The sequence below is a fragment of the Melopsittacus undulatus genome, chromosome 2 (assembly GCF_012275295.1).
Source record: "Melopsittacus undulatus isolate bMelUnd1 chromosome 2, bMelUnd1.mat.Z, whole genome shotgun sequence".
Classification (NCBI taxonomy): Eukaryota; Metazoa; Chordata; class Aves; order Psittaciformes; family Psittaculidae; genus Melopsittacus; species Melopsittacus undulatus.
In genome coordinates, this window is record NC_047528.1 from 114,116,122 (window position 1) to 114,137,577 (window position 21,456).

At 42.1% G+C, this 21,456-nt stretch overlaps 1 protein-coding gene across 2 annotated transcripts in view; it reads left to right on the forward strand.

The window, feature by feature from the left end:
* Nucleotides 1-21,456, forward strand: part of TBX15 (T-box transcription factor 15) — a 96,020-nt gene that overhangs the window by 71,465 nt on the left and 3,099 nt on the right. For both annotated transcript variants that reach the window (XM_031046881.2, XM_005146627.4), the window contains exons 6-7: nt 165-229; nt 7,496-7,593. In XM_031046881.2, the coding sequence (XP_030902741.2) occupies nt 165-229; nt 7,496-7,593 (163 nt within the window). The remainder of the gene's footprint in view (nt 1-164; nt 230-7,495; nt 7,594-21,456) is intronic.

Consider the following 21,456-nt stretch of genomic DNA (forward strand, 5'->3'; position numbering starts at 1 on the left):
ATGGATAACAGAAGAGCAAGTTTAATAGAAGTCTGGGGAAATACGTATGAAAGATCACTGTACAGGTGGTTTTGTCAAGAGTGGTAGTCATCAATAAATGTCACTTTCTGAAAGCAAAAAACTTATTTGGAGAGATAACCAATTCTCATTTTCTTTCCTTATAGATCACCAGATTAAAAATTGACAGAAACCCCTTCGCTAAAGGTTTCAGAGATTCTGGGAGAAACAGGTAACAGGAGCTTGTTTGTGTTTTCTTACTGATCTCTCCTTCCCCTGATGAGTGCACAAGGCATGCATTTAAGGCTGAGTAAGGTGTTTTGTGATCCCAGTTAATTTTTACAGGAGAAATTTGCTGTAGACTAGTTGTTAGGGGAATTTGAAGGCCTGTTTACTTTGCCTAAACAGTTCCAATGTATATTGATGGCTTCCTCAGAAAACACTTTCCAGATTAGCCAGCTAGACTGACCCTGTTTCTTTACAGAAGCCTCTTCTAGTGCTTCTCCTACCTCTGCCTGGATCCTGCAGTCCAAAGCCTTGACAGAAGGTTTTGACATTCTTAGACAGCTTATGAAATTCCTGCTTGAAAACATTTTTTCTGTGACTGTATTTTTTTGTGCCATATGTTTAATCTCCCATTCACTGCTACCTTTGAACCCCTTCTGTTGCCACTACTTTCAAGGCTATTTTCTTCTGTATATGTATTTTGCTGCTGTTTATTTTTTCTGCTGGATAATTAATTTATTTATGCTCATTTCTATCATTTTCATGTTCCTCTGAGCTTTTCCATTTGCTGTTGAGAAACAAAAAACGTCCTCTAGCATCTCTGATAAGTCATTAGTAAGCTGTTAATGTTTACTGATATTGTCCTATGATATCCAAAGAATTAGGCAAAATAAATGAACTTCTAAAAATACTGTAGAGATTAAAAATATATATTTTTTATTACAAAATTGAAGACCAGAGATAGATATAGGATTGCAGATTGTAAAGAACACAAATAGGTCACAGGCTAATGCTTTGCAAAATAATGAAGGTTATAGGAGATACTTTTCCTTGTTCTTTATTATATATAGGGCTGTCTGAAGGGCATTTTTAAATTTGTATTTTCACAGGAAATTTCCAAACTTAGAGCACAAATTCTTGCTTTACATTAGCATAAAAACTAAGATTTTGATAGGTTTGCAGGATAAAAGTGCAAAAATGATTTAGTTTCAAACAATTTCACTTTCTCTTCAGTGATGTCAAATCATTTCACTTTGACTGTGTCACTTAATTTTGGCAGGATTTTTATGAAAAGATTAAGTAAAACAACTTAAATGTTATTTAGAATATATTATATTTAAAATGCAATAATAAAACAGGAGATTTAATAAAAAACCCCTTTTGAATTAGTAAAAGACACAGTTATCAGAAAAGAATAAGAAAGTCCAAGCAAAAAAGTCTCAACTTTTTCTGCCATTCGTGAATCCATCAGAGTGTGCAGCAGATCTGAATATTGCAGATCTACATGTTGGGGGCATCCTTTAAATCAGTGTGACAAAGGCTTCAAACATTAAATTATTTATAGAATTAGACATATATGAGTATGTTACAAGAACCCCAGGATTGTAAAGCAAGGCTCTGAGTGTGCAGACCAGAGTGGAAGTCATCTGCATAGCCTTCATTTGCAGTCCCCATGGGCACTGTAATTCAGTTTTTACTTGCATACTCCTCTTGTGTGTGTTCACCAGAACCACTGCCTCATTCACGGATTGGTATGGGAAATGTTCAGTGACTGGGCAAGCACCCTGTGTTTTCCATCACTCATTTAAATGCTCACAAAGAAAACATCTTACTGACCTAGCAACTTCCTACCTCAGCTCCTCTGTTATCATCTTACTATAGCTAAGCAAAACTATGTTACCACCCTTATTTAGTCCCCGCTGTGACCATTAGTTCTCATAGTTGAAGCATATGTGACTTTTCCTCTGCTATCCTCTTGCATGTGTGGGTCGTATCTGCCCTGGGTACAAGGTCTTCCCTGTGTGCAGAGATACAGCTGCACTGGAGGCTGGTTTTAGAAAAGGGATTGATGCAGTTCCAGGTACATGGTGGGCTAGATTAACATGGAAGGCATTAATAAGGTCCTAGCCCAGTGAATTTGGACAGTTTCCTGAAAAGGTTGGGAATTACTGATCTTTGTAGCTCATTGATTTAAGAAAGGGCAGGAAATTGCTACACGGCTGCAGCTGTGGGGAGGGCTCAGTAAGGCTCTCTGCTGATGTAAAGAGGAATTAAAATCTTTAAGGTATTACACATCAAAGAGAGCAGCCTGAGGCCTTAGGAAGAAAAAACAGGCAAAGGTATTTGCAAGCATATATAGCAGTCAGGCGCCTGCCTCACACGCAGTGGTCTGGCTAAGGTTGCACTGCTGTTGTCAGCTAGTGGAGGACATTCTAACGCTCAGCTGCTCCCTTTAAAGAGGACATGTGCATAGATGTGCACATAAGACGGAGAAAAGCATTATGGTCCAAGCCATGCCTTGAAAAGGCTCTCCAAATGGGACTTCTCTTAACTGTGCTGGCTAGCTTCTCTTCCTCTTGTGAATCTGTAATCTCATCAGCATCACTGGTCAGCTGGGGTGCCAATCTTGATGCTCTGTAGCTTTCCATGTCCTCAAAGCCTTGATTAGCTATGGTGCATCAGGCTGGACGTGGAGAGCGTCCCACTGAAATTGTAGGCCTCCTTTGAAAAAGAAACAGGGTAATTTGAAAAAGGGACCATTTGTGAAGCAGACAAGTGTAGTATGTATCCAAGAGGTTTTCAGAGAACTCTTAGGCCACTTCTTGCCTAGGACATTTCCTTTCTGCTTTATGTTGAGGCTTTTCCATGAAATGGAGATGGATGTTTTTCCTTCACTTACTTTGCATCCTGATATTGTTTCACTGTTGTTGCCTGCTGCAGGAACTATGGAGGCAACTGTTGTTTTTAAAACCAGTTTCCAGTTAAAATCTTTCACTTCCATTAATTCACAGCCTCCCTCTATAGTTCCTTCTAACTATAGTCTCCCTTCATTAGTACAAGACACTGCTAAAAACGTGCTGCTCTAGGGACACCCCATCATGATGGAACTGCCTGTATCCATCTGGGGGAGCGATTATTTTCACAGATCCCTTTTCGGATCTCCTTCAGTTGTTTGCCTTGTCTCCCTGCACAGCTGACTGCCCCTGTCCTTCTGCAGGGAGAAGGAGCAGTGAGGTATTTCAGAGGGAAACAACTTGGTAGCTGGATGTTGTTTTGCACTCAAACCATGCTAATGAATGGTGTTCAGTAATGTAGCTGTTAGCCCTGATGGATGGAGTTAGCCTGTGCTGGAAGGTCAAATCTAACCCACTTAGAGATTCCTTCTACACCGTTTTTGGTCCCTCTCTGCTTTATCTGCAAAAGCATGTAAAGCATCTGTAAAAGTGGAACAAGACAGCTAGTCCTGGTGGTAAAAGGATACCTACATAGTATTTGTATGAGGTAGGTATTACTTGCTTTCCTGAACTTCAAGAGATTGAGAACCAGAGGCTTTGACACATGGAGCTCAGCTCGCCAAATGTTTGGGTAGCGAGGGTGCAGATTTAATGCCACAGAACGTTTTCCTGGAGACTGAGTAAAGTTCATCTGACAGTGGGATGCTTGCAGAAGCCCCTTATCCAGGAGGAAACCTGCAGGGACAAGAGTCAGGAAACACAGCAGGGTCATGGAAGAATAAAACTCTAAGCTGACAGCAAGCAACAGCACTTTTCTTTCAGATGTGGGCAGCTGAGGTGAATAGAAGTTGTTTGTGTTGGAAATGCTCTTTGAGCTTTTGTCTAGGATAAGAGAGCCAGGAGGGTGCTTGGAGCCAGTAGTTTGGTTTCCCTAGTGAACAATGCAATGATGACCTGAATCCTGTGTGCAGTGGGAACGGCAAGGTCAGCCATATGGGATGGATTATGGAGGTGCATAGATAGCTTGTACATCTTTTTTCATTTTTCAGACAATGGAACTGTTTCATTTATTGCCTATTATTAAAACTTTATAGCATTAAATATAAAAGAATGAATGAAAAAGAGAGAATTTTGGATACATTTTAAAGGACTGACCTTATTAAAATGAAGCTGGCAGTGAGTCCTCTTCTGATACTTTTTTTTTTACTTCCTTCATAAAGATGGTGTGAGAGGGGAGGGTTTATGGCCTGACAGACAGTTTGAAGTCAATTTTTCAGTGCAGTTTTTGGAAGAAAAAGTGGATGACATATGCATAATGTCCATCACACTTGGTACAAGCAGCCCTCACCAGAGCCCACAAAGAAGCTGCTGACAGTTCAGAAATGCTGAAAACAGCATTTATTGCTGTCCCAGCATGTCTCTTCATCGGCAATGTGGGGTTTGTTTCCCCTGTTAAGGGCTAGAACATACACAGAATAGCACTTCAGTATTTCTTCTGACTAGAAGATGACTACCCTTCTTTCCTGTGGTGGAGGTCTGTGATGTGGCTCTGGATATCTTGGTACCAGACCAATGTCATAAACTGCTATGGGAGAGAGGGTTTCTAGAGCTGACAGCAATGGAGTTTCTTGATTCCCACCTCTTCATCTCAATATTTTCTTTGAATAATAGGAATACGTCACAGTCGGAAGAAAAAAGATATACTGAAAGGCTGTGGTTACAGTGGTAAAATCAGTCACAAAAAGATGGTGTGCCTTCTCACCAAAGCTGTTTTCTGCATGGCTGCATGTTCTTTTTCTGCAAGACTCCATACATGGCATGGAAGGTGCCTCAAAATTTAGCTAGCATGTGAGGCTGTTGTCTCATGGATCTTGTCTGATACATGAAAGGATGTGAAAGTTCCATGAGGATGTGTTCTGCTTAGATACTATTTCAAAAACACTCAATGTTTGTTCTGCACAAACAAATGAACAAAGCAACAGGAAAAAATGATGATCTAGTATATAGACACCTAAATTTGTGCATAGAGGAACTGGACATAACTTCAAGCTCTGTCACCCGCATACTTAGAGTGTTTTATAAGGCATGTTTAACATGTGCACAACTAGGAGTGAGTAAAGGACTCTCGTTTGGGACAGGAAGAGGAAAGAGGTGGCTTTAAGCCAGATGTGGAGTTTGGCATCCATTCTTCAGGCACCTGTGGCTGCAGAGCTGCCCTCCACATTGCAGGGCAATCGGGGAATCCCGTGAAACCACAGTGTTGCTGCTGGCAGTTGCAGTATGGAAAAGGGAGGTAGACAGGAGCTGTGTCCACAACAAAGGGGCTGTTCTAGACCCGATCCCCTGGAGCGGGAGGACATGGGTTCCTAGTCACATTTTTCCTTTCCATGGCATACAAGGCAGGAATAGAGCAACTTTGCAAGCTGCTCTGGCAACCCCACTGCTGCCATTTACCCTCTTAGGCACAGTGGAGTCCAACCCTTGACAGCACTATATAACTCCTAATCTACTGTTTTATTTCTTTTTATTATTCCCTTACTCTTTCCCTTCCCCCCTTTTCCTTTAGAAGTACAAATTCTAAGGTAGTTGCAAGAACTGAATTGATACAGGGGAAAGTGGTAGACAGAGAGCTAGAAGCTTAGAACTGTGAATAAATCTGATCTGAAACTGATGCAGACTCCAGGCAGGGGTAATAGTTTAAACCTGCATTGACTGTTTCATTGAGCCACCTCCCAATTAGGGCTTGGATTTTACTGGAAGGGAGTCATGAGAGCAGAGATGGAAGTCAGATGCTGGTGCAGAGTGGGGTTATGTGCACAGGGATCTAATGTCTGAGTCAGACTGTGAGCACTGGTTTTAGTGAACTGGCCTCCTTATTTCCCTGCACAATCTTTGTGGCAGATGCAGAGCAGCTGGATTAGCACAGCTGGACACTTCAGTCTGCATTTCTGCATCTATTACTTGGTTTTAATCACCAAGCTAGGTCCTTCTAACAGCAGGTCTTGTTGCAGAGCAACTTGGTTAAGGTATTTTATGCCCCCTGGATATATGGTACCGGGAAGTTCCTCCCTCAGTGTTTGCACTGGGGATCATTTCATAAGGCTGCAAAAAGGTGCCATTCTCTTCCCGGCTGCCTGTGTTGAGAAGCAGATGGAGCCTGAACACGTGCAGCTTTCTCACACAGGGAGCAGAGGAAATCCTGGGGGTGGTACCGGTAGTCAAAGAGCTGCTTTTGCACATAGAACCCAGCTTAGCAGATGGGTTCACATTCTGTGCTGCCTTGTTGTCTCTGAGCTCCATGAGCTGGCAGAGGCCACTGTATTAACCAAATAGTTTTGTTGTAATGTGCTCAGCACTAGTGTGAGACTGCTATGCAGAGATGTCTTCTGTTTCTACTTCTAACAGCTTAGCAGCTAATAAACACCATGCAACAACCTCTCTTCTAAACCTCCTCTTAAAATACAGAGTTTGGTTTGCCAACTCCAATGTATTTAAAGCATCTGAGCTTCCGGGGAGAGTTTGGAAAGTTAACTGAGTGAGTGGAGGCACGTGCAGAAAGACATTTTCATAAGCAAAAGGCAGCTCCAGTATCAGCTCAACATCTGATGAGAGGCTCTGGGGATGTTAGAGCCTTTTGCACTGAAAGGGGATATGTTCTCACATTTGATGAAGCATCTCTGTTCGTGTTCAGTCAGTGCAAGGGCTATAACCTGCTGCTGGAAAACAGGCAGGGGAAGGTGAGGAATGGGGAATGGAGCAATGTGCAGCTTTCACAGAGGGAAGTCTTTCCTAGGAAGAAACTCCAGGCGGTTATCTCGTAAAGAAGGGTCTTTTCCTAATAATGCACCTGTGTCCTCACTAGAGATGTTCAGCAGAGCTAGCTTCTGTGGTGAAATTAAGGACAAATCTGAGACCAACAGAAGTTCTCACTTGATTTTTTCTTTTTCTCTTTGGTAATGTTTTTGCAGTGAATTAGGGACCCAAAGCAGAGATGCCACCTATCTTTTATAAAAAGCATCTTATGTATTTCTAGTTGAACTCCAAAACCAAGGAGATTCCCTTTTTGATGGCTTCCCATAGCACTTCAGAACAGCATCCAGAGCTACAAAGTGATGGAGAAAGGCAATTCACAAAATCTCTGATTCTGTAGGCTGAATCCCAGACTGCCCTTGTTTGCATGACAGCTTGCATCCCCAAAGTGTGGAAGCCTGCTTTATGATGAAGTATGCTTTAAGGATCTGGCAATCATGTGTCCCCTGCAATGCATAAGGAAAGTCTGGGATATTTGTTAAATATAAAAAGATTTAAAAGGCACCAAGAGACTCGTAAGAACTTTCGCAATCCTGCACTTGGGGAATTGCACTTTCCTCTGGTGACCTGTGCGGGAAGGCTTGCCTGAGGAGTTCACAGATGCCAAGGTGACCTTTTGGTGGCTGCTGGCAGCCTGTTGAATGAGGTCGGAGCCCTTTTCCCCCAGCATCAATACCCTTGCCAACTGACTGACATACTTTTCTGCTTGTTTTATTTTCATTGCACAGGACGGGGCTAGAAGCCATTATGGAGACCTATGCCTTCTGGAGGCCTCCCGTGCGCACTCTCACCTTCGAAGACTTCACTACTATGCAGAAGCAGCAAGGTGAGTGAGCAAAGGGCATGAAAAGAGCTGTAGAAAGGGCACAAGAAGGTCTGTTCTGCTGTGCATCCTGCTGCTAGAATGGGCATGTCAGATACCTTCTTGAGCCCTTGACTGCTGTGGAAGAGGAGAGGATGGATGGAAATGGTGGACAGGCAGTGCCTTATAGAATCATAGAATAGAATAGTGCAATGAAGTGCAATGGAGCTGCTTCATCTTCCTGGCATCCCCAGAGCTAGAGCTGGAGTTCCAAGGGATAGAACGAGAAGCAGGATAGAGCTTAGAGCTAGGCAAACCAGCCCAAGTACACAGCATGAGTTAAGTGTGAAGCGAGCACAGAGAGGAAAGGCTTCAGCATACCAGACGTGTTGTTCTCCATTTATGGGTAGCATTTGCCATTTGTGTGAAAACACAAAGCGAAGAAGACCAGAAATGTGCTTTCCCCCAGGATCACATTGCTTTCAAAATTCAGTGGCTTTTCTGGAGGAACTTTCTGCTACTATGAGTCTGGGAGGAATTATTAGGTAGGCCAAGCATTTTCTGCTTGCTCATGCTGTGTCTTTTCATAGCTTCTGCCCTTTACATCTCTCATTTGTTAAGTAGGGCTTTCATCTCTAGTTTCAGGCCGCGCTACTCTACTCTTTTTTTTTTCAGGGATGGGACTTCCCCATTCACTTAACTGAAGTTATTTGTAGTTAAAAAACCACTGGGAATAGAGGTATCAGGGTAACCTGGTCCTTTTTTTATTCCAATATACATGCAAGAAAAGAGACAATCCAAATCCATGTTCAAATGTGACAGTTATGAGGTTAAACATTCAAAACCAAATGCATGCCCTATGTAGCAGACTCTCTAGCCTCTCATACTTGAACCTGACATCACCCCAAAACTTCCCTCTAGACCTTCAATCCATCATATGGATGGCATGGTCTCCTGTAGAGGGAGAGGAGCAGTGGCTGCTGCATCTGCCTATCCCCAGGGCAGAATCGGAAGGGAATCCAGCACAGGAACATCTTCTAGCTATCTGTTCCTCATCCCAGTTCCCTGTGAGGGACCAGAGCCCAGGTCACCTGCTCAATCATTTTCTGGTGGCACAGCACCAGAGGAGGACAGAGCACACTCCTGCTGGCTGCATTAGACTCCACATGAGTGTTTTTTACACAACCACAGTGCAGCATGAGGCAGAGGAAGACATGCACAAACTCAGGGGCTTGTGCTGAGAAGCACTTGTGGTCAGGGATGGGTTAAAACTGGGATTCAGAGGGATTTTCATCACCCATCTAAATAGAAACATAACAGCCTCTCCTCTTGGTCACAGTGCTGAGGCAGCCTCCCTTCTCTGTGTCACCCCCTCTACGCCTCCCCTCCCATTGCTGATCAGATAACATCTAATGGCAAGTCCAGCTATTGCTTACGTGGTAAGGTAATATTAGGAAAGGAAAATATTCAATGTATTTTTAGCTTTAATGTAGTTTGGCAGCTGAAAAACAAGGAAGCAAGCCAGTACCCTGTGACCATCCGGCTCTGTGCAGACCACCACCACTGCACCACAGACCATTAGGCTTAGGGGCAGCCCTTTATGAAAGTTGTGTCCACAGGTCAGTGTCAAAACTTAACAGCTTGCTACAAAACCATGCACTAAAGGTCTGCATTTAGTCCTGCAACATGATCTCAAGATAATGAATCGGAAATATTCTCTCCATCATAGTGCTCACCTCTCTAGTGGCTGCTGTAATAAGTTGATCCCCAGGTTTCAGCAATAGGTGCATATCCAAGGTGCAAGCAGTCTATTTTAGTTTCTGGTTGCTGGGACAGGCCCTAAAGGTCAACACAAATATATTGGTCTGGAGACTTTTGGAGTTGCTATCAGAAAGAGCAAGAAATGCTGAGATGGTTTTAAGCCACATGTGATTGTTCCCTCCAAATGTAAGATAACCAGGAGGTACTATGCCCATACCTCTTCATCTCCTTACTTTCAAGCACATGAACTGTGTGACAGGTAAGTGGATCACTGGTGTTTAACAGCTGACTTCAGCATAAGCTATTGCACCTCAGATATTCTGAACCCTAGCCAATTTTTTCATGGAAGTGACTTACCTGAGACTTTGCTCCTCTCTTCCATCTGAAACATCAGTGCTCAGAGCTGCATGTTGTTATCTCATATCCTTGAACAGAATCATAGGATAGTTAGGGCATATTTATGAATTAGAAGTTTCTAGGGTATTATATTAATAAACAGACACCTTAATTCTAGATCATGCTTTTTGTCTCCAAAGCTGGGTGAATATGTGGCATTTTTGAATAAACATTTAAGGACTTGTAAGCCTCCATTTTATTCCTTGAATTTCTGTTTGGGAAAATGCACTGGGGCCACAGGACACTTCTGGGATAGATGTGTCCACTGCAGCTTAAGAGGAGTGTACACTTAATTACAGAGAGAAAAGAGAGCAGTAAAAGTGGCCACATGCCTAGGAAGAAACATTGTCAGTGAGGAGTGAGTTATGGTTGTTCAACCTGATGAGAAAGGAAAGAGGACATAGCAGTACTGAAATAAGATGCTGTCAGTGGTGTCAGGGAAGAAGCAATAGGCTTCAGTTATATGAAACCTGAGGAAGTCCTGGAGCAGTTTCCCTGTAGGAACTATGGAATTCAGTCTGGATTTTCTACAGGTGAGTCCCCTTCACTGTGGTAAAAAAAAATACATTTTCTGGAGCAGAAGCCTGGGACTTCAGCAGCATAAATCTGGTGCTTTTTGTTGCTTTCCAGCTGGATTCTTCTGTGCTATGGGTTGCTATGGATTCATAGCACTTGTTTGTCACTTGGTAATTTTTTAATGAAATGAAAGGATTATTTGCCTTTTCCAAAACAGTTTTGTCAAACAAATCCACCTGAATATTTCTTTAGATTGGTGTTTGACTGATAGAAATAACTATATAGAAGAGATGGATTTTCAGAGAGCACTTAATTTTTTGCCACATATGGCACCTTGGAAAAGTTAACAATACTGTATGGTAAGAAATGAGTAGCTGACTGATCTTAACACTGATGTGATAACTGTGAAAACCCTATTCAGTAAGGACAGTCCCGGTGTTGCTTTGTAGACTGGTTCCAGTACTGACTTGTCCAGAACTAACCGTGTAGCTGCTAAAAGGAACAAATCTCATAAAACTGCAAAGTGGTCAGTAATGATGGGGACAAAAGTAAGAAGGGCAGTAAGAGATTGCTTGGTAACCTGCCTGCATTCAAGCAAAGCACGGCTTTTAGTTCATCCAGATACAATATCATGTGTCTAGAAACGAAATGTGGTACAAATGTACCCACTGAGTGTGCTGGAAAGTGTTGGCACTGACTGGAATTTGGAGGTCTTGGTAGATAAGCCACTGCACAAGCAAAGGACAGTGTAAGTAATACTGTGATAAAAAGGGACATGCTATCTTCCTTGTAGATGAAAAGGAGTGGTAAATTAGTCCGGACACAATTTCCTAGTTGCAACCTGTCATTACAACATGGTCTTCTACAGCATGTCTTTTTAAAGGGTGGAAAGAGACTGAAGAAGGTTCAGAGAATTAAAGGTATAATAATTTGTCGGATGAACAAGATGCCTGAGAATAGAAACTTAGTTTTTATATTTAACCAAAAGGGTGAAGTACAAAACTGTTGCAGCTTATACTATCTTACAGAGAGAAGAGTGCATGGCAGCTTGTGTCACCCATCCTCAATAGACACTTATGACTGCAATTTCTATGTTTTTATGACACAAATGTGTGGAACATGCTTCATTCAAGTGGCTCTGGTTTTTCTACTCTAACTGAATGTTCATTCCATTTTGTGATGTGTGTTGAGATAAGGAGAACAGAAGTTCTCCCTCATCCACCTTCATACATGTAATATTTTATAAGGTTTTATGTCCCTCTTCTGTGCTTCTTACAGTGAATAGTACCAGTCTTTTCAAGTGGGAAGTTTTCCAGATCCTTAATAAGTTTTTAAAACCAAGTCTGCACAGAGTATTCCAGATGCATCCACATGATACAATTATCTAAAAGTATTATAATTTTTTCCACATTATCCCTTTTGCTATTCAACATACATCTTAGTGCAACGCTCGTTTGTTTGGCCCAAGTTGTATGTTGAGCAAGGGCCACAGTGACACACCAAATAGATACTTGGTGTGCTGGATGCAGCTGTTTCATACAAGGATTAAATAACTTTCTAATCTACACAATGACAGCTTTCAGCTGCCACACAAACTGGAAAGCCTGATATCATCCAGTCACACAGATGCCTCATGTGGCTAACTCTAGTGGTCCATAAGCTTTACTTGCATGTGTTGCTGTTGAAATAAAGCGGTAAGTCTCTGAAGGTCTGTGACCTGAGTGATCACCATAGCAAGATGCAGAATATGCTGTTTCTGTCAGTGAAACCCTCTGGCCTGAGAACAAACCCTCTCTTTTGGAGCAGGAAATCCAAAAGTAGCAGCTTTACCAGGGCAAGTATCATGTTTGACAAGATTGCAGCAGATCTGTAGCCAGTTTGGACAAAAAAAGAAGTTGCCCTCACCAAAATCTTTGCAAGAAATGCTCAGAAAACAGCAGTCCAGGAAAGGCTGACCTTCTGGAGAATGATGTCACTCACCTTGCAGTTTACTCCCTACTAGGGAAAAAGGAGGCTTGGAACTATTGAATACACATGGCAAAGAGATGTGGGGAAAGCCAAGAATCTATTAAAGTCTTTAATTGGAATGTATTTTCAAAATTTAGATTGAACCTCATCCAGATTCTCATTATGAAAAATCTGTGGTTCAGGTTCTTGGTTTTAACAGGGAATAGAAAAAAAAAAAAAAAAGAAAAAGAGAGAAAAGAAAGAAGAGAGGAGGGAAAAAGAAAATAAGAGTTCCAGTAACTGGATTGTGTCACTTTCCAAGAGTAAAATAGGCCATTGCTGGCTCCTGTGATATACAGTTTCCCACAAAATATTGTGATGAGTAGGTCGCTGACAGTGACTGTTAGGTTTTGCCAGGACATAGACTAGAAAAGCGCTGTAACAGTACTAGAATAGTGATTGGCATCTGATCCTTCCTATAGAAGCTAATGATTTATGCAAGAAGTAAAATCAAAGGTATTCAGGCAGCTGTTAAATAGAATTGCCTCCTAAGCAAAATTAAAGGACCAGCATGAGAGTCACAATGTGGTATATCAGAAGGTTTTCAGCACATAAAATTTTATTTCATCATTAGATTACTGCTTTGATATCTCCATACCAAATCCACAAGAGGCAAACAGCTTTGACTGGTGAGTTCTAAAGGCAGCTTTTCATTCAAATGGGATTTCTTTGCTTGAAGAAATGCCTTTAGTTGAGTACTCTACCAACTGCTCTCAGTGGATTCAACATGTTCTCTGCCAGCTTGAGCATCTACTTTGATCTTGGACTGGAGACCAGAGGTAGAGAGGCCACCTCTTAATGAGTCTGCAAAATTGTCATTAGTGGTTGTTGAGATTAGTATCAAGAGCTGTAAATTTATTTACTGGAGGCAAAGAGGGTTATGCTTCTTGCCAGTAAGACATCTGTTGCTATCTCTGGTATCAGTGGGTACCTCTTGTAGCTGCAGGTATGCTCGTATCTCGCAGTGTGTGTGTACAAACTGGCCTTCCTCTGAAAGGGAAAGGATCTATGCAAAAGGCTCCCTCTTCTCCCTGTGGAAGAGGTTCAATCTTCTCATTTACTGCTGGAAGGGAACAATGTTTTCTTGTAGTAGTGATGTGCGCAGACAGATCCTACGCTGCATGGATACATCAGCAGATGGGAGACGGATATCCTGAGCTGAGCTGTTCCCTGTCTGTAAAGGCTACCTTTTTGGGGTAGGCATCACCTCTGTCTTGCCAAAGTTTATCTGTACTTCTTGTGACTAATGCCTTCTTTGGTATAATACTCTTCTCTGTGCTGGGGGTGGTGATTAAACAGCTGTCCCCCTTGCATCCATTTGAAAACAGTATTGTGGATGCACAAATATGCATTGGTGTCGAGGGAAGACTGAACCCTCCAGAGCATCATCTGAAGGCATCACAGATGCCTGGAGGGAGAAAGAAGCAAATGACTGCTAAAAGCCTTTCAGATTATCTGAGATCCCAGATCCCCAAATAGTGTCTCCCAAAAGAGCGGAGCTGCTGATGTCAAAGGAGGATGAACAACCTACAAATACATCTGCTTGGCCACTTGCCTCCTGACAGCAGCCATCAGTTCTCTCAGCAATGCCACCAGCATAATCTGGATGCTGCTTCCCTTTCTAAATCAATTGTGAATGGTCTAGGTTATTGGCAGAGGTCAGATATCTGGGTTTGGTCTCAATTATCTTCTTGATTCTTTTGACCTTGAAGAGGAGATTGGAAACAGAGCAGTTGTTGCCAGAGTTATTGGGATCAAGTGCTGGTTTCTGCTGCATTCTTCAAATGGCTTGTAGATTGTCTCATTTCAATGAAGCAACAGGGAACAAACTGTTCCAGCTTCTTCCTGGCTGAGCTGCAGACAGTTTTTCTTTAAGGAATGGGCATGTCTGGTGCTTCAAAGTCTCATCTTTCATGGTGAAAGGGTAAAATACCCTCCCAGATGTGACACGAGGTGCTGAGAGTCGAATTCTGTGGCGCTCCTTGATGACCTGAAAGAAGCCTGAAGCATTCTGTTACACCAGGGAGGTGTTTACCCTGAATTCTAATTACTGAAGCCTAAATGTCTGTTATCTCAAGGGAGTGGTGATCATATTTCATATAAATGTATGGAGAGGGCAATGACACTTTGAAGATTAGCATAATTTCTTTGGTGTGGCACATTATTTTGTTACAGATAGAAAGTGCACATGCTTTCAGCTTGCCACAATACTGAGACCTTTTCCCTCAGTTCAAAATTCTGATCCACAGTGCCTCTGTGGTTTTATAGTTGTTTATCCTATTTTTTAATCATTTAATGTGCTGGAGCTTCCAGGACCTGTGTTGGCCCAAAGCAGATTTCATCAAGATTGGCAGGAGAGGTCTGCAATTCAATTTACTTCTCTCACCGCCAAAGAAATTGCCATGATTTCAGCTAATCTCAGCTGCGAAGTTGCAGCAGCTTCTGTTGTGACTTTCTGAAGGACTTGTGCCACAGGGAATCCTTTTCTGCATCCTGTTTTCATTCAGTGCCATCTCCTTCGATAGCTTTTATTACATGATCCCATTGTCGATGTCTGTACCTAGCTGATGGTTGTAGGCATAAGGAACAGTGCATAGTTACCACCAATGAGCAATTTTCTCCACTAAAGTAGGTGCCTGAATTGGTTTCATCTGTCATTTCTGAAGGGGCCGGTGTACAGCTCATGCTGCATTGCAACTGTCTGCAAACAAGACAAAAAGTAATGTCCAACAGGCCTTCTGAGACTAGAATACCATGTGTTTATATGAGGAGCAGAAACCTTTGTGTTAAAGACAGTCTGGGGGGACTGGGAAGGGGATATTACCTCTTACTGTTTGGGAAAGCACTCTTAATGCTCTGGATATAGATGGAAAATCAGACATCCCAAACTATACTTTTTGTCCACATTAGAAAAGAGGGTTGTTTTTTACCATTAGAGCTTTAAGATATTTTATCTTGGAGGATGACTGAAGTAGGTTTTATCTCTAACTTTCTGACTGCTCAGTTTGTGTTGCAGAAATCTGTAAGAGCTAAAGGGAAGTGTTATTCTGAGTTGTTATAAATCTACCATTAATTCCAGTGAAAAATTTGAGGCAAATTTATAAGAAAGGTCTTTCTCTATAATTTACTAACCTTAAATAAAATTTCCTTTCATTATTTTTGTGCCATACTCACATACTTCCACCCTTAAATCTATTGCTGTAAGCATCTTTTGTGCTCTGTGAGCTGTAGCCCAAAGAACTACAAAGCAGTCTTTATGTTTCCTCTACCAAGCCAGAAATTTGGCTTGCGGTAGATTTTGGGTCTCATTTGGGCCTTTTAAAGGTTTTACCAGCAGATTCATAATTTGATAATTGGCCAAAGGCTCTAGAGAGGAAACAGGCAGCTACACTCTGTGAAGGCAGAAATGGCTCTCATTCCTATGAAAGTGGGAATATTTCATTCCTAGGAATGGGGAAAGAATGAAGAGAAGTTCCAACACATCACCAGGTGGCCCTGCCCTTGCTTAGTGAGAGGACAAGGAAAAGGCATCAAAGCTGTTTCATTTTCCCAGGTGGTGAAGAGAGAATTCAGAAGGGTAGTGAGGGGACGAGAAGGATGTGATGAAGAATCTTTTAGTCCTTCTGAAGGTTTTAGGCTTGAATTTTTGAAAGCTAGGGATGAGAAAAGAGACTCTGGGCTTCCAGTTATACTTGCAAGGCAAAAGATGTCATGATATATGAGGGCAAGAATGACAGTTGATTTTGTGGCATTTAGATGCAGGTGGGTGTTGAGCAGGACTGATGCATAGGCTGCTTGAAGCAGAAATGGATCCAGGTTTCTGCTAGACCTTCCTCTTAAAGGACATGAGATTAGATGATTACAGTGGCACCCACTTGGCCTCACAGTCTATCAGTCAGATCTCCTGGCAATCTGCACAAACCCTCCCCCATTACTGTCTTAGTTTTCCACCTCTGGGCAAATACTTGATTTTTGTTCTGTAACCAAAGGTGCAGTAACTTGGAAGGCAAGGAGTAAGTGTCATAAGCCGTACTTAGGGTGCATGCATGTACAAGAGCACAGGTCAAGAAGGGGATTTTACCCTTTGCAAATTTGGTTTCCTCTGTGCATGCCATCCCATTTACTTACTGTTGTGTCTAATGGCAGACCATTGCAAAAAAATGGTAAGAGTTGTTTTCTTTCGTGCTTTAGAAAGTATCTTTACATATGTGTACATGTCTGTAGAGTCTTCACGGAAATCAGACATTTCAGGAGTGACTTAGAGTACATCTGCATGGACAGAATCCTCTGTCTATGCTCCATGCTGGCTAGGCACATGCCAGCTCTCAGCCAGCTCCATTTGGAAAGCTGGAGAGCTGCATTAGCATGGCTCTGTGCCCAAGTGACTATAAACTGCCTCTCAGGAAGGCTTATTCGCTCAAGTCAAGAGCTAGGAGGAGAGCCGTGAGCCAGATGAATGACTAGTGGTCACAACCCCTCTTTCCTGTGCTACCGGGTGCTCAGGTACATGTCTGTCACACCATGGAGATACCAGTGTGTTGGGCATGTCTCAGAAGACGGGCTGTAGCTCCTCCAGGAGACCTATCAGGGAGGTTGGGCACCTATCACTCCCAAGGATCTGGCATTTACAGTACATCCTGCTCACATCTGAAGGTGAGAGAAGGTGGCTGTGGGCTAGACAGTGTTCTACTGGGCTAAGTACAGCCTCCAGACCATAGGCTGGCCATGCTGAACCTGCAACTCTTATCTGTGGCCATGATAAACTAAGCTAGCTTGTAGGTAGAAGCAGGCTGAGCTGTTTAAGAAGCATTTGCACTCAAAGAATAATAACTGTGCTGCCTGTCTCATCAAAATGTACAAGTTTAAGACAAATCAGCTTGTTGTTCCCATCCTTCTTAGAAAGTGAAGGTACAAGCCCTGAGGACCTTCAGCCACATCTGCTCTTAAGAGACAGTGAATACCAGACCATCACTGTCTGAGCCCAAATATACTAGGAGCTGCAGGCTGCTGATGTGGTCAGATAATGGCAGCAATCAAGTTGCCCAGGCTACTCTAAAGCTCTTGCCTGTCTGATGAGTCTTTGCCATTGCACACTGCATAGCACTTATGTTCAGGTATCTTGTGCTGACTTCAGCTTCAGCTTGCTCTCCTCCTCTGCCCTAAGCAAGGACTTCAAGGACTGAGAGGTTTCTACAGAGGCACCACAGGTGATGATAGCAACTGATGCCTGGAAACATTAGCAAGGAAAATGTGCTTCAGTGGAGTACAAAGTATGATTTATGTGCTCCTTTCAGATAAAAGAGGTTGGGGTAAGTTGTGGGTCAACTGACTACTGTGGTGTCATTCATAAAAGAGATCCCAGAAAATTTTCCATGCACAATTGCTTCGGACTCCCTTGGCACTGATGCTCTCCCACCATCTCCCTGTTTCCAGAAAGCTCCCTTGGCTAATGCTGTCCGCTGGCAATGTGTTTTCCATCTGCATTTAAGTGTTAGAAGTTCTGTATGTAACCTGCCCTGTGTGGGAGAGGTCTCTGTTGCCTTTCAGATGCTCTGGCATGCTGAATGTATCAGGACAACCGCAGGCCCTTCTTTTATGGCATTCTTTTATGGCATACCCATTCTTTCATGGAATGGATATGTTTGCATTTGCAGTTGACCCTGAAATTGTCATTAACACAAGCTCAGTCTAGGTAAAAAATAAAAGCAAGGACCTGTTTGAAATATATGGAGAGACAGCATCATTACCAAGAAGGACACAAATGACAGAAAAGAAAGACCAGTCATAAGCTGCTTGAGGTGATATTTTAATGGCAGTTCCTATTTACGTGCAGATAAGAAGCTGTAGTTTCTTTCCTAATTTTTGTGGGCATGTATTTGATACTGGCTTACAACCAGCACTTCTACACATCAGGTTACAAGAGGGATTGCTGGCATGAGGAAGAAGGTTTGCCTTCACATCCCACCTTCTCCACAGAGTCACCCTGTCTTTCACCATGATTTCATTCTTCTTCTCCCACTTTCCCTCCTGACCAACAATTTCTTACTTTTCAGTCCAGTTTGCAAGTTTTAACCTTTCTTGCACTAGATTATTCTCTACTTTCCCTCTTTAGAAATGCTCCTGTCCATTTGATAAGGTAATCTTATCACTTGTTATCACTTGTATGCCCAGAGAGCAGGCTCCTTTCAAGATGGTACCAGTGCTTGGCTAAGCCCTGCACATAATGGCAGGAGGCTGTGAGGACAGACAATTTCATCTGCCATCCAGGACAGAGTTCAGATGCAAAAAAGGAGACTTTGAAGTTATGAACCTTGTATTTTATATAACTGTGACTTGCTAACTGCACATATGTAGGACTAATGTATGCAGGGCCAGGAATGATCTTCTAGAGACTGGATGCAATAGTAATTAATCACTTTGGAATCATGGTAAGCATGGAGGTGAAAGATACTGTGACACTGCTGGTAAATGCTGTTGGTGTTGGCAACTATTTCCAGGGGGAACAGTGGGTAGAGAAGAGGAATGGAGGAGAGTTATTGAGGGATTGATTTTCTCTTGCTTAAATGTGGTTTTGGTTGACTTAAACCAGACCTAAGTGTAGCCTTATGTACTAGATGGGTTTGTATCCATGCCTCCCATTAAAACGACATACACATCTGTGTATCAGAGACTGTAGTATGGTGTGGATATACTTGCTGGGCTTGCTGCCATCTCTAGGAGTATTTGGCTGACTTTGTAACAACTACAGTCCAAGTTATAACTTACAACAAAAGTCCAGGTTGTGTTTGGCCCATACTTACTGCTGCCAGCAAAGATGGATAAGAAATAATCATTCAGAGCAGAGTGGAGCCATTTGCTTTCTGAAGAAAGTGAACTGAGATGGGCCTTGCTTTGCATTGTTTCCTATTCCTCTTAAAGGTGTATTCTGGAATAGTTTATTCTGGAAATGATCAGGAACTTCTGCGCTCTGCTCTGTTGCAGCAGAAGCGTGGTGCATCCTGTGCTTGTGGTTGGCACTGGCAGCAAAGCATTCTTGAATGAGAGTTGTCAGGTCTGGCATTTGCTCCTGTTGGTAGATCTCTCATCTCCTCATCATTTTAAAGTTATGGAGAAAAAGAAAAAAACATCTCATTTCTTTCATTTCCTACTTGCTGTGTTGTTGCTCCAGGGTTTTTCTGTTGGTCTGCAAATAGGGATACTTCAGAGAAGAATCACTTCAGTCCCTCTTTGGGAATAACCTCCAATGTGCAGTTCTCAGTTTTGGAACCAGTAAGCAACTCACACAATTGCCAAGCAGTGATCTCTTTTACTCTCTGGATCCAAAGCCACAGTTATGGGTATGACTTGATCATAACTCCTTAGCAGATTTTTAAAGCCTAATGCTTGAGGTAACTGATGTCTATGCTTTCCCTCTGCATAGTTTTGAAAGGTTAACTATGGGGTAAAGGAAGACTGAAATGAAGACATTGCAGTTAATCATTTATTCTATGTATTTTATTTCAAACAGATCATTAAATGCTCATATATATACACATGTATTTTTACTTATTCTCCAGGCTCTGTCAGCAAGTAAGTCACCATCTGAAGTTTGTTCATGAAATATGTGGTGTAAAGAATCAAGTGCGGGATTACTGTGGGTTTAATACATCTCACTTTGTGCTCTATTTGTTTTGTGATTATGTGACCTCTCTACTTTGGGCTTTGACAGCTAAGTGGTGATATATGAACTCAGCTGTCTGCCCGCCTTCTCTATTGGAGTTACCCTCTTTAGTGCAGGGCTAACAGGAAAATGTGTGCCTGTAGTCATTTGCCTCAGTGCAATCTCACCTTTATCAGCAATTTCAACTAAAAAAGACTTTACAATGAAACTAGAGGCAGGTGTTCCTGTCTCCTGACCCTGCTGCAGTATTAACAGCCTGTAATAGAAAGACAGAGAGAAAGGCTTGAGGTGGTACCAATTTACCACAAAAAAAGTTAGTCAGAGGTTGCTTGTCAGAGACTTTAAATGAAGTAGGGAAATCTGCCTTTTAAAATGAAAGCTAAATTAGAATTTCACACAAAAAGGCTTTGAACTCTGGAGCTAAATGGCACTAGCAACATTGAAGATATCAGTGATGTTGAGAAGGGGATACAGAGTCCATGATGTCATTTGAAACTTCAGATTTTCTCATAGATTTTAATGGAGATTTGATGCAATACTCCTCATTATGCTTCTGAATGAATGCAAAGGAGTCAGTGGCTTGGCAACAAGAATTCCCAATCATGGCTGATATTGGAAATGACTGCTTTGACTTAGCAACACAGAAACATGCATTTTCCTGATGCTCCCTGGGTCAATGGCAGCCACTCCAGTCTTTGCTCACCCAAGGCTGGGTTTCGTTTTTTATTGACTCTTGTTTCAATTTAATTAAAAAATCCCAAAGATTGTTAGTGTCTCAAGGTTACGTTTTCACTCTAACATCCCATTCTATTTAATCTTCATGTGTTAGAAAGAGATATAATCTTGCTTACATTTTTACCATTGTATATTGACACAGAACCTGTCTTTCTAGTGCATTTCTTAACCATTAGCATCACCTATTCTCTTTTCATCAAGCAGCACAGCACTCAGTTCCTCCCATTTTGCAGCAGGCCTAGACTGGTATCAAAACCCTGTTATTTTTTTTTTCCACAAAGAGACACAAGGGAAAACTCTCCCTTTATGTGCAATCTTTGCCTAGGTTAAATTTCAGCTGCCCAGTCTAACACCCTGTTTTCTAGTTCCTTTGCCTCTCAACTATCATCTTCCAGCTTTCCCAAAATGCTGCCTCACAAATTGTCTGTCTAGTTCCTCTGGTTTTCCTTAACCCTTCATCAAATCTCTTTACCAGCACCTCTTTGCTCCTTTTACAGGAGTCTTCAATGTCAGCTGCCCTAATGCAGAAATGGCTTCTTGTGCAAAGAGAATCATTCCCATGAAAACAAAACTATTTCACACCAGAAAACTGCATTCACTTAAGCACAGAACTGATTTTCCTGGTCAACTCAGGAAGCTTCTTCTCATTCCAAATCTTGTCTATAAATAATCTCTTCTTAAGCTCAAAACTGTGCCATCAGCTTCTTCACATCACTTACTTTCCTTTCAGTTTGTTATTGTTCTTGGTAGTATTATGCAGTATTGTTTTCCCAGGTCAGAATATATGAACATCTCTGCTGTGCAAAATCATA